This window comes from Mustela nigripes, chromosome 6, assembly GCF_022355385.1.
Source record: "Mustela nigripes isolate SB6536 chromosome 6, MUSNIG.SB6536, whole genome shotgun sequence".
In the NCBI taxonomy this organism is placed as follows: Eukaryota; Metazoa; Chordata; class Mammalia; order Carnivora; family Mustelidae; genus Mustela; species Mustela nigripes.
Window position 1 is genome coordinate 128,135,942 of NC_081562.1, and position 12,795 is coordinate 128,148,736.

General features: G+C 34.1%; 1 protein-coding gene across 11 annotated transcripts in view; it reads right to left on the reverse strand.

Moving 5' to 3' along the window:
• Positions 1 to 12,795, reverse strand: part of MLLT10 (MLLT10 histone lysine methyltransferase DOT1L cofactor) — a 234,646-nt gene that overhangs the window by 117,040 nt on the left and 104,811 nt on the right. For 10 of the 11 annotated variants that reach the window (XM_059404205.1, XM_059404206.1, XM_059404195.1 and 7 more), the window contains 3 exons: positions 9,283 to 9,386; positions 7,791 to 7,884; positions 5,814 to 5,909 (listed from right to left, as the gene is read on the reverse strand). In XM_059404205.1, coding sequence (XP_059260188.1) covers positions 5,814 to 5,909; positions 7,791 to 7,884; positions 9,283 to 9,386 — 294 coding nt within the window. The remainder of the gene's footprint in view (positions 1 to 5,813; positions 5,910 to 7,790; positions 7,885 to 9,282; positions 9,387 to 12,795) is intronic. The other variant, XM_059404201.1, reaches the window with a different exon arrangement.

The following is a 12,795-nucleotide window of genomic DNA, read 5'->3' on the forward strand; positions in this document are numbered from 1 at the left end:
CCTAGAAGCATATCCTCCAGCTTCAATCAAGCCTTCAAATGACTGTATTCCTGCCACAATTTTAACTATAATCTAATGATAGAAGCTGAGCTAGAAACACCCTAAGTCCAAATTCCAGACTCACAGAAACTGAGACAATAAATGTTTATTATAATTAAGCCACTAAATTTTAGGGAAATCTGCAGCACTGATTCTGACTTTGTTATAAGGAATGGGACACTACCATAACAAAAAAACCTAAACTGTGAAAGTTGCATGGAATGAAGCAATGGACAAAAACTAGAAGGACTTTCAGGAGATCATGAGTGGAAAAACCTGATGAATACTAAAGAGATGTTACTAGAAAACTTATGGCCTTCCAAGGAGGCTGCTATCCAGAGCATAAAAGCAAGTGAGAGAAATTTAATTGAAAATTAGAGGAAAAGGGAGTCCCTGTTAAATAGAAGCTGGAAGTTAAGCAACATTGTTGCCTATGGTAACACAGAAAACAGAAAGTATATTTAATGAATTGGATGATTTAACTAAGGTAAATTTTTAGGTAGTATGTTGAAAGTGTAATCTTAATTTTTTACTTTAAAAAAATACAGGAGTATAAACGAAATTAGGAAAGGCTACTCGCTGGTTCTGAAAATTAATACACTCTATAAAAAGCAAATAGTATAAAAGCAAGGGATGGTTTCCAGACAAAGACAAAACCTAGGCCACTCAGAAAACCATTCCAAAAAGTGAAAACAAGGGTGGGATGTAAAATCCATGGTTAAGATGAAGGCAGGGGTGTCTGGGTGGCTCAGTCAGTTGAGCATCTGACTCTTGACTTTGGCTCAAGTCATGATCTCAGGGTCCTAGGATCCAGCTCCACGTTGGGTTCCACACTCAGGGAGAGTCAGCTTGAGATCCCTTCCCTCTGCTCCTGCCCCCACCCACACATGTGCATATGCTCTGTCAAGTAAATAAATGACTTAAAAAAAAAAAAAAAGGTCAGGCCAATGCCTCCAAGAACCTAAAACAAGGCTTCAGAGACGTCAAGGTCATGAAAGACAAAGAATAAGGAAATATTCCACAATGAATAGACTGAAAACTGAAGAGACATGAAAACTAAATGCAGTGATCCTGGACTGAATTCTGGACCAGAGAAAAGTTTCCCTCTTCAGAACAGAGGATATTAGTGGGTGAAATTTGAATAGGACCTGCAGATTACCTAACAGCCTTGTGAATAATGTTAATTTACTAATTTTGATCACCTTACTGTAATCAAGTAGGAAATTCCATTTTTTACTAAAACTACACATTAAAATAGTGCACTCAGGCTAAAGGGGTATTCGGTTTCTAATTTCTGTAATAATTCAGAAAAAGATTATATAGAGAGTAAGAAAGCGGGACAACAAAGAGGGGAGGGGAAAAGGACAAGCTTAAAATGTCAACATTTTGAAAATTTGGTGAGTGGTATAGAGAAATAATGTATAGTATTTTTCTACTTCTCTCAAGTCTAAAATTATTGCAAAGTTAAAAAATTTTACTCTCTCTGGCTGGCTGCCCAACATCTCAGAATGAAGAATCAAACTGGCATCACTTATAAAATTCCCCAGGAACTGGCTCCCTCTTAACGAAGTAGTCTCCTGTCACTCTTTAGCCCCACCAAACACACACCCCAGGCATTCTAAACTGAGAGCCCTGCGCTATCTTAATTCTTTGCACATGTAGTGAAGCTTAAAGCTTAACCTCAGTGGAAGATTTCCAAAAGGAGAAAGCACACAAAAAAGGGAAGGAAATGACAGGTAACTCTCAATGCTGAAAAGTTTTAAAACGATACATAAAGAAGTAATGACAACTCTGAAATGAGAGTTTTATTCCTCTGAGGGCCACAAAGAGTAGCCCGGTTCTTTTTTTTTTTTTTTTTTTTTTTAAAGATTTTATTTTCTTATTTGACAGAGAGAGGACAAGCAGGGGGAGCAGCAGACAGAGAGAGGAAGTGGGCTCCTCACTAAGCAGGGAGCCTGATGCAGGACTCCATCCCAGGACTCTGGGATCATGACCTGAGTTGAAGGCAGATGCTTAGCTTAGCCAACTGGGCCACCCAGGCACCCCAGCCCAGTTCTCTCCAAAGAGATGAGTAATCTTAAAGGAAAGGAAGCCCAGTCAATCCTTGAGGTTCAGAAAACACTAAGTGAAAAATCTACCTCCCACAAACACCCACCCAACACAGGCTAACAGTTTTTACGTTGACAACACCTTTTTTATCTATTGCCAGTTAATAATAACAGAAGAAAATCAAAAGTAAGTAAGAGGGATGATGAACACATCAAGAGATAAATCCCTCTAGCTATAGTAGGGGACAGTTTTCTGGCAAACCTACTTGGAAATGAATGCATTTCCACATAATACTGTCACTAATGGCGACTTTGCTGTAAACTATTAGAAATATAGTGCTATACTTTTAATACATCATGGATTAGTTAACATTAATGAGTGGGGAGAGGATGTGTTTGAGAATCAACTGAACTGGTACAAGATTATCTCAATATAATAAATAACCACTGATTTCTAAATAAAGACCTACAAATTAGCCTCCAGAAAAAAATCCTTTCTAAAGCTGGGAATATCCCAACACAACCACATACACATGTCTGATACATCTCTGCATTTCCTAACCCTGGTCTACATCTCACTCTGTGGCAATGCTTCTGTAATACAAAACTATTAGGCTTAAAAGAAAATTCTATTTTACAAGGCACATTAATCATCTTAGAAGATGTTCTTTTAAAAAAAAAAATTTTTTTTATTTATTTATTTGACAGAGATCACAAGTAGGCAGAGAGGCAGGCAGAGAGGGAGGAAGGAAAGCAGGCTCCCTGTTGAGCAGAGATGGATGCCAGGCTCATTCCCAGGGCCCTGAGATCATGACCTGAGCTGAAGGCAGAGGCTTAACCCACTGAGCCACTCAGGCGCCCTAGAAGATACTCTTCTTAAACAATACCTGATGATACAAACTATTTAATGAATGAATTAAACCCCTCCTCTACATAGCTTCAACTCATTTCAAACATGTACTTTTTTTGGAAACTGTCCTTTATTCAAAGTCGTATCTCACTATTGAATCTTCCACTCTCGGGGAACCTGGGAGGCTCAGTGGGTTTAGCATCTGCCTTTGGTTCAGGTCATGATCTCAGGGTCCTGGGATTGAGCCTGGAATCAGCATTGGGCTCTCTGCTCAGCAGGGAGCCTGCTTCCCCCTCTTTCTCTGCCTGCCTCTCTGCCTATTTGTGATCTCTATCAAATAAATAAAATAAATAAATACATCTTTTAAAAAGAAAAAAAAACTTCCACTCTCCTTGTTGGGATTTCACAAGTAGTATCTAACCAGTATTAATATATCTTGGGTCACAGAGAAATTCTCTGAAAAGCAAAAACTATGTATTTTTTAATTTTCTCATAGTTACATAAAAAGTTAACTTATAATCATTGATTTCATTTTAAAATAAGTGATTTGGATAGCACAATATTTAGTATAAAATATTCTTTTCTTTTCTTTTAAAAATATTTTATTTATTTATTTGAGAGAGAGAGAGAGAGAGAGAATGAGAGAGAAAGCACAAAAAGGGGGAGGGTTACAGGGAGAAGCAGATTCTCCACTGAGCAGGGAGCCCAACGTGGGACTCGAGGACTCCAAGATCATGACCTGAGACGAAGGCAGTCGCTTAGCCAACTGAGCCACCCAGGTGTCCCAGTATGAAATATTCTTTATCACCACTTACATATAACACAAGATTACTTTAAAATGTTTTAAAATATGTGCCAGTATGAAGGAGATAAAAAATTTCAGAGGGAGAGTGACTTCAACATATTTTATGAACAATACCACCAAAATTTAGCTCACAATATAAAGTATTTTAAAATACTAAAACATGAATGGATTATGAGTGTTATCGTCGATGTAACATTTTGCAATATAATAAGCATATCTGAGACAAACCTACCAGATATTAAAATCTTAAAAGAAGTAGAGGGATGGGGAGTAAGACAGTCTATCAAACCCAATCTTTTCAGATATATTATCACTTCCTTAACATCATACCATAATAAAAAAGTTCTTTCCCAAACATTCCCAAGGCAATCAAACAAGTCTAACAACAATAAATTTATACTAATGTTTACCTCACAGCCTTTATAAATGATCAGAAAAACTTACAAAATAAAATGTACGAATGGATTTTAAATTTGACAACAAAATCAATTATACTAAACTTATATATGCCAAAGGTAAAATGCAAGTAGTATTTATAAACTAATGAAAATACCAACTGCTAAAATTTATAGCTAAACAAGTTTGACTAAACACAATGCTTTTATCTAGGACTCAACAACGGCAAGTAAGACTAAAATGAAAAATCTCATTCCTCAAGAAAATAAATAAATAAATAAATCTAATAGTGCTGTATTTATTAAACACCATACTACATTTGATAATTGTAGTATACTTTAATATATTTATATATTAACACATATTTAGTAACTATTAAAAATATCATGATGGGATATATTAAGATAAATACAATCGTACCATGAACACTTCTTTAAACAAGATAATGCTCTTGAAATGACCGAACAGAATTATCATCAATAAGACTTTCTCCTCACAATGTATAATGAGTCCTACCTGTATCCCTCGTTTGTGGATTCAAAGGGTTACATAAAATCTCATGGTGCTTCTTAGTAAAACTGCTAATTAAACCCAAACTGCCATTTCCCCTTCAGCAATCCAAACAACAATAGACAGCAAGATAGAACCCTGTAATTGTCACTATCACAAAACCACCTCATTAAAGAAGATGAACATGTATACTTGCTGCCTACAACTTACAAAACATACATATAAACCTAACAAATGCTCTAAAAGTGATGATAAAGTTATAATTATTATTTCGCTCACAAATGGAAATTTAATTTCAAAATTAAAAATTTAAGCTTCTAAAACGTTTACCTTGAAAAAAGGCATAGAAATTCAAACCAAATCTATTCCCAAATCCCAAGTATTTATAAACATGAAAATGTTTCAAACTATTTTATACCAAATGTTTAAGGCTAATGTTATTTTCTAATTAAAGAGGTCTTTTTTTATGCTCACTTTGTTAAAAACAATTCATAGTAGTATCCTTTTCCTATGCTGACAATTATGTCTTATGAATGATATTATAATACTCATTATTAGTTCACTAAAGATTACTCATATCCTTAAAATAAATAAAAATGTAAGCAGAAAACAGGTAAGTCAGAAGAAGACAGATTAGTATCAGGCAAGCTTTTAGTGCTTTATTAAAAGAAAAAATATTCTCAAACAAATGGTATGACATTTGGCCATTAAAAAAACCAAAAAAACAAACCATTATTATTACCAACACTGCAGGGGAAAACAGTCAAGAATATACAGAATTTCAAAACTGTTCCATTATAAAGTGAAAAAGCAGATGAGATTTTTACTTACATGTGAAATATCAGTTAAAAATATGTAGACACAAACTATTATTGCTGAAGTCACCTGAAGATTTCATAAGATGACCACAGCAACACATGCAAGAAATCTCTCTCAAGCTTTCAATTTCTATTCCAAATTTTCAGTGGAAATAGGTTCTGCCATACAAACATATTGGCATTATTTTAAACCTATTTTTTTACTTTATACTCTCAAATTAGTAAAAAAAATTTTCAGTATTTCAACATCTCCATCCATCTATCAAGAACTTAATTTTATCTAAAAAAGGAAAAAAAAATCTATTAAGTAGATGTGCTACATATATAGCAACAACAAATCCACTTACTTTTTTCTCTTTCTCATGATGTTTATCCTGAGAGTGAGAGGAAGAATCACTTAAACTTTGATCATATGACCTATTAGATCCCCGTTTGCTCTTTTTCTAAAAAAGAAAATATATATACATACATGTATATGTATATAAAAAATTTTAAATAATCTTTTTGTTAGGCTTAACCTATTCAAGTGTGTAGTATTTAAAAATGTCTACTGAAGTTAAAAAAAAATTCTCACTATTTTGAACTATATAATCCAATTTAGAAATCATCCATATGTATTATCTATTACATTCATTATAAAAGAAAATCTAAACCTAAATTTAACATGAATGCCATATTTTTGTACATTTATTAAAATGTCTGAAAACAGACTATAATTTCAAATAAGCAATAGCCATGTCACTTTATCACAAAACCACCCCTTAAAGAAATCAACTATAAATTTCAATGTCTTCTTTAAAAAAGAAAAGGAGTTTCAACCAAAACAGAGAATGCCATACTGAGGAAGGACGCCAAGACTAAAGAAAAGAAAATTATTTGAAGAGTTATTTTTTGCCATACTAGGAAAAGCAAGCAGCCTTTTAATCTCATATTTTCAGTATTAAGGCACAGTTTGCTAAAAACTTGTCTCTGCAGTTCATTAAGAAAAAAATTAAAGGAAATATCAGCATTAGACCCATGCACTTTTCAAAGCATTACTGAAAGTATTGCACATTCTATTTAAAATACTTATATAATTCCATAATAAAGTATGCCAGTGAGAGTTATTTGAAGTGTTTAAAACTTAGTGGTATCATAACCAGTTTAAATTAAATAGAAATGACTATGAAAGGTATTCAAAGTCCATGCAAATGTAGAGGTTATACAATCTTACTAAATTATTGAAGACTCTTCCTCTCTAGCAAATGGGTACCAACGTGTCAATAACTAGCAGTGAGAAAATCCTATCTGCACAAACTCAAAATCCATCTTCATTATTTCTAGATTTTTTCTATATCATCTTCCATTTAGAAAATTAACATTCTGATATGCTTTTCACATCTAGGAAGCAAAATTTTCAATTCTACTTTCTCAAAATTTCTATTAGAACACTTCAATATTCTTTGCCAGCCCTTAAAATAAATCAAAGTCTTCAATATCAAACAATATATTTAGAAAATCTTAAGTATTTTAATATGTATGAACCAAAATAGTCATGAGCTGATTTCATGAGAAAGGGGCTCTTAATGATACTGTTTCTTTAAAAGAAAAGAAGAAAAAATAGCCCCACTCACAAAGGAAAGGTAATAAGGGGGAAAAAAACCAAAACACTAAAGAAAAACAAAGAACACTTAAACTTTCAGTGTACACATCTAATTGTTATCATTAAAAACTAAAAACATAGACACTTAGGACATTAAATATTGATCCTTCAAAGGAACATGGACACAACATATGTAACAGCTGATCAAATTTTACCAACTCAATCATTCATGCAATTATGTAACAGTAAAGACTGGCAAAATCTGAAATATTCCCAAAGTTGTATTTAAATACATTTTTCTCAAGATAGTCAACTAAGAAGTTACAAAACAGCTTTTAGTTTTACTCTCTCCTAGTAAATAAAAATGAAAGGAAAGAATAACTAGCAAAAAATGAGAAACGAGTGATAGAAAAAGCACAAAATATATAATCCAGTATCAAAAAAATGAAATTAAATGAAACAGTGTTAGACTACAGAGTCCTTTACATGTGCTGCTTCTACTAAATGTATCCTAACATTTACTATTAACAGAAATTATTTTACAATATTCACCTTTATAAACGCACCTAAACAAAGCAAAGTCTTTAAAAATTATTCAATCTTTTAATTTCCAGCAAAGAACATGCCAACCCCATGCAAAAATCAAGAGAAAGGGAATAGCTATTACACTTTTTTTATAAAACAAAGTCAAATCTATTCTAAAACTATGTGTTATCATTTTAAATTCAAGATAAATTCTTACCAGCTTACTAAAATGGTATTTACAGTAGCCACAGTATTGGACATTATCTGCACCATTCCCTTCTTCTTCACAAAGTAGTCCTGCAAACTGAGCACTGAAAATAAAAACCAAAAAAATACATAAAATACAAACAATACACATACTGAGCTTCAAACTACAGTATATATAAAATTAAAATCCCCTCCAAGCATGTAAGATTTGTAATTAAACCTTAAACATCTCCTAAGAGAAAAGGAGAAAATGAACTTGTGTACTTGTGACCAAGTACATTCCACCTCAACCATGATTGATATTTTCTACAATTACTTTGTAGTTTATAATAAACTTTTTATCCATCCATCTCTAACAAGGATCAAGACTTATACAAGTTTTATGTCATCAAACAGACATTAAATTGCTTTAAGACACCCCCCAACCCCCTAATTAACACTTCATTTTGCTTTTTCCTTCTGTATCATAGGTACAACAGTAAGGCCAGGCCTCTAAAGGGCTGAAATGACTTGTGATGGGATAAGCCCACAGATGTAGATTACATTCTGTTATAAGGAAAATGCTTCCAGTCACAGAACCATACAGCAGACAACAAAAACATGTGTTTTCTAGTCAAAAACAATGGAAGACAGTGAATCAAAACCTAAAGTTGTGATAGTCATTTAAAAAAAAAAAAAAGGCACAAAGCACTAAAGTTTATGACCATCTTCTTGTCAATTTGTCATCAGTATTAACTGCCAATGTTATTTAACATTTCAAAATTACAACAGTATTAGTATATATCTCTACCCAAAAAAGAACTTTCAAGATCTTTAAAAATTAAGTTCATTATTAACAGAATTTATGAAACCAAAACTCTTTTCTGCTCCCCAAAAGTAATCTAAAATGGACTTCTTAAATCCATATACTAAAAGCTCAGCAAATAAAGCAAGTGCCTATACTGGCTGCTAGATATAGACTATTTCTGAAAAGTAACAAGTACATGGATTATTCCCAGACTCTAATTTTGAACTGTTGCCTATTACGCTGAATATTTTATTTTAGGATTATCTTTGCTCTTGAAATTTTATGCCAAGAAAAGTATCTAAGTAACTTTTTAGGAAGTAGCCACTAATTACTGTGAATATGATGGTGACTGCCTTTTCCCCTCTTAAACACAAAATGAAAAAACACAGTCATTCACTAAATATTTAATATTAATATTTCAGGCATTACAGTAAGTTTACCTATATCAGCTCATTTAGTCCTAACAATAGGTAACCAACACCAATACTTTAAAATAAAATGAAACTAAATAAAACATGAGAACCAGAGTCTGCCTATTCAAAATTAACTCTGGTAAATTCAATTACTAGAATCATCTTTATTATATCTGAACATAGAAACTATCTCAATAGAATTTACTGTAAATATCTGGATACCTAAACCTTTAACTTACAACGTATTCTCTTGTACAAAGTACAAGAATTTCAGTTCTGCACAATGACAGAAACACACTTACCATGTCACATGGAAAGCCTGTCGACATCCGTGTTTATTACAGGTCATGCAAGCACCAGTGGCTGCTTTGCTTTCTCTTCCTTGTTCATCACAAATGTAACAAGTCTTAGTATAGAGAAAATAAACAAAATCAAGCAAAAACCTTAAAGTGCTTTATAGATATGAATTTTACAATCATCTTCAGAAATCAAGATTGGGTTTACTATCTAATCTGCTTTACTTCAAAATATGAATTCATTTTTCTGACAGTAATCTAAGTTTTACACATATGAAAACATAAACAAGGACATGGAGAGAGACCCAGTAGGGTCTCACAAACGCTCAGTCTTCCTCAGGCTCAAACACCCTACATGAAAGGAAGAATCTTCACAGGCACTGAGGACACAGCCTACAACACCTTGGTCTTAAAACTTCCTCACCAATATTCACATGATTTCTGTAACGAGAGTGTGAAAAGAGGTTTGTCTTTCGTTTCTGCTGGAAGAAAGCATACCTAAGAGAGGTTAACAGAGGGAGTTGGGACCTAAGAGATGAAGGATGGTCCTAAGCAATCCAACAAAATTTAGGCCATTTCAACTGTTCACAAGAATCCTATATGTGCTGTCATTCAGCCTGCCAACCTGACATACTGAACCTTAGAGAAAGACTTTTTTTTTTTTTTGGAGAAAGACACTTGAGCTAAGGAGGTCAAAGATGTCTCTGTAGGAATTGGCCAATGAACACTCCCAGAAACATTGACTGACATCTGGTCCTTTTCCTAGGTGAAAATAGATGATAAAATTATCAGCTGACTAGAAGTTGAGTATACAAAAATAAAGGTCTACATAAAATCAGGTGATACACTTCTAAAATGAAACCAACTTCTTTCTGCACACTAATGAGGTATAATCCAGCCAACTTCAATAGGACCACATGTATTTTTAAACCTAGAGAGGTTCCCCCCACTATGCACTGTGGTGCCAAATACCACTCAACAATATTTACAAGAACACAGTTCTCAAAAAAAAGCCTTGTATCAAGTCAGGTAAATTAATTAGAACTCCTTTGTTGAAAAACAAGGACTCAGAGTGAACTAAATTACAAAAATTATTTTATACCTCTAACAAGCAAAATCCCAAGTTACAACAAAACCAACCCAGATACACTGAATAAGAGCATCCCTACCCATTCAAATTACACAAAGAAAAGTACCAAACAATTATAATGGAAGAATGTAACATACATTTTTTAAACCACATATGATCAAGAATATTAAAAAAAGAAAAGGCAGAGGAGACTGAAACAATAACATTTTATATAACAAAATTTAGGGAAAATATGCAAGGGTCTTTAAAGGATCTCTCAGTAACTTCCAAAGCAGTGAAAAGACACCACCATTTGACCATTCAATAAAACTAAAAATTTTGATGATATTAAAAAAGAAAGGGGAAGTAGGACTTCTAGACTTCTGGAATGGCAGAGTGAAGAGCTCTCTCATGGATCCTCTCCCCAGTGAATTAACCACTTCATGGATTGAAAAAAAAAAAAAAATCTCTAAAAATTATCCTAAAAACATGCATCAAACAGTAGAAATTTTATTCAATGAATCTACTAAATCTCAGTAAGAACAGTGAGAGTCTGTGGAACTTGAGTTATAATCTGCTCCTATCACACCTCACCACACATACAGCTTCGTGTGATGGAAATTACCCTCTGAATGGATGTGGTTTAAAAAGGCTCCCTCTCCCCCAGCTCTTAGCCTAACGCTATACTTTTACCCTTGGAGAACCAATCTCTAGTGACTCTCAACCTACTTAGTGCTATTAGCTCTCACTCGTAGAATTCCATCCTAACAAATGGCCAAGAATCCTGAGGCCACAGCATCCCTACCTCAGCTTGCTAATAGAATGGAAGTCCCAATGGTAGAAGAAATGATCTGAGAAAACCAAGGGCTAAAATAGTATACCCTTCCCTCCTCCCAGCACCCTGCTGAAGTACATGTGTCTCTTCAGGAGAAGCAGAGTGTTTCTCCATCCCCAGTTCCAGAGGTTCTCAGAAAGACCTCAACAGCTCTGCCTGAGGTGACAAACTTTATTTGGAACAGAATTAGGTGTTGACAAGCAACTAAGACAGGACTAGTAGCTCCAAGATACTAGAAGAAACATACACGTATGAATGTTTCCAGCAGAAACAAGCAAAACCAACCTGACGATTAACAGAGACAATGAGAAGAAGACAACAAATAAGGGCTCTCCCAGGTTCACATTCATCCTTGGGGATTCCAGAAGGCTATGTACACATACAAATAGGTTGCACCCAACTGGGAAAAATCCAAGTGGGACTTGGGGCGGACTTAAAAGCATTCCCAAAGCCACACACAAATCCACAGCCAATAAGGTTCAAAGGGCTACCAGTCTGAAAATAAAATCATACTCATACATGATGGTCTGAAAGACTGTGTGCATCAGGAACAACTGGAGAAAGAAACTCAGATCTACTTAGAAAATAATCTCTAAATCACACATATTAAATGGCAAAGGGAATCTATCTAGCTAATGGGGCTTAAGCATAATCTTTGACTAATAAAGTGGTTTATGCTGACCTACGGACAGCCCTAAAAGTCAGGTCTGTTTTGTTTTTAAGGTACGTATTTGAGCAACACCACCTCAAACTATACATTCTTGGGGAAACAGACATAAGCAAATTAGCCCAGCCAAATCATTAAATGAGTAAGTGACCAAAGAACAGGACCCACAAGGAAAAGGAATGACCCTTCTCCAGAGTGGCTATATTATCTAAAAAGTTGTTTCAAGAAAAAATTGTAAGACATGCAAAGAAACAGGGCAGTATGACCTATACACAAGAAAAAAAAAGAGACATTAGAAATTGCCTTTGAAGAGGGGTCCAGATGTTGGACTTGAAAGACAAAGACTTCAATGAAATGTAAATTTTAGAGTTCAAAATTCCCTAGAGGGGCTCAATAGTAGATTTGAATTGCCAGTAGAAAAAGAATTAAGAAACTTAAAAATAGATCAATAAACTGGCTCGGTTGGGAGAGCATATGACTCTTGATCTTAGGATCATGAATTTGAGCCCCACACTGGGTAAAAAGATTACTTAAAAAATAAATAAACTTTAGGGGCACCTGGGAGGCTCAGTGAGTTGAGGTCCAACTCTTGATTTCTGCTCAGGTCATGAGCTCAAGGATGTGAGATCAAGCCCTGCCTCAGTCTCTGTGCTGCACATGCAGCCTGCTTAAGACTCTTTCTCTCCCTCTCTCTACACCACCCTCCTCTAAAAAAATTAAAAAATACAGTTAAAAAATACATCAATAAAGATTATACAGTACAAAGAAGAGTCATCTTTAGATTACACTACCTATAGTAGAGTCTCCAAAAATATATTGGACACCATTTTATATATATATATATATAAAATGACAAAACTAGTTAGGGAAAAAAAAGGACAGAAGCTGTATCTAAAAGAAATAATGGCTGAAAACTTCCCAAATTTGATGAAAATCTGTATCTAAAAA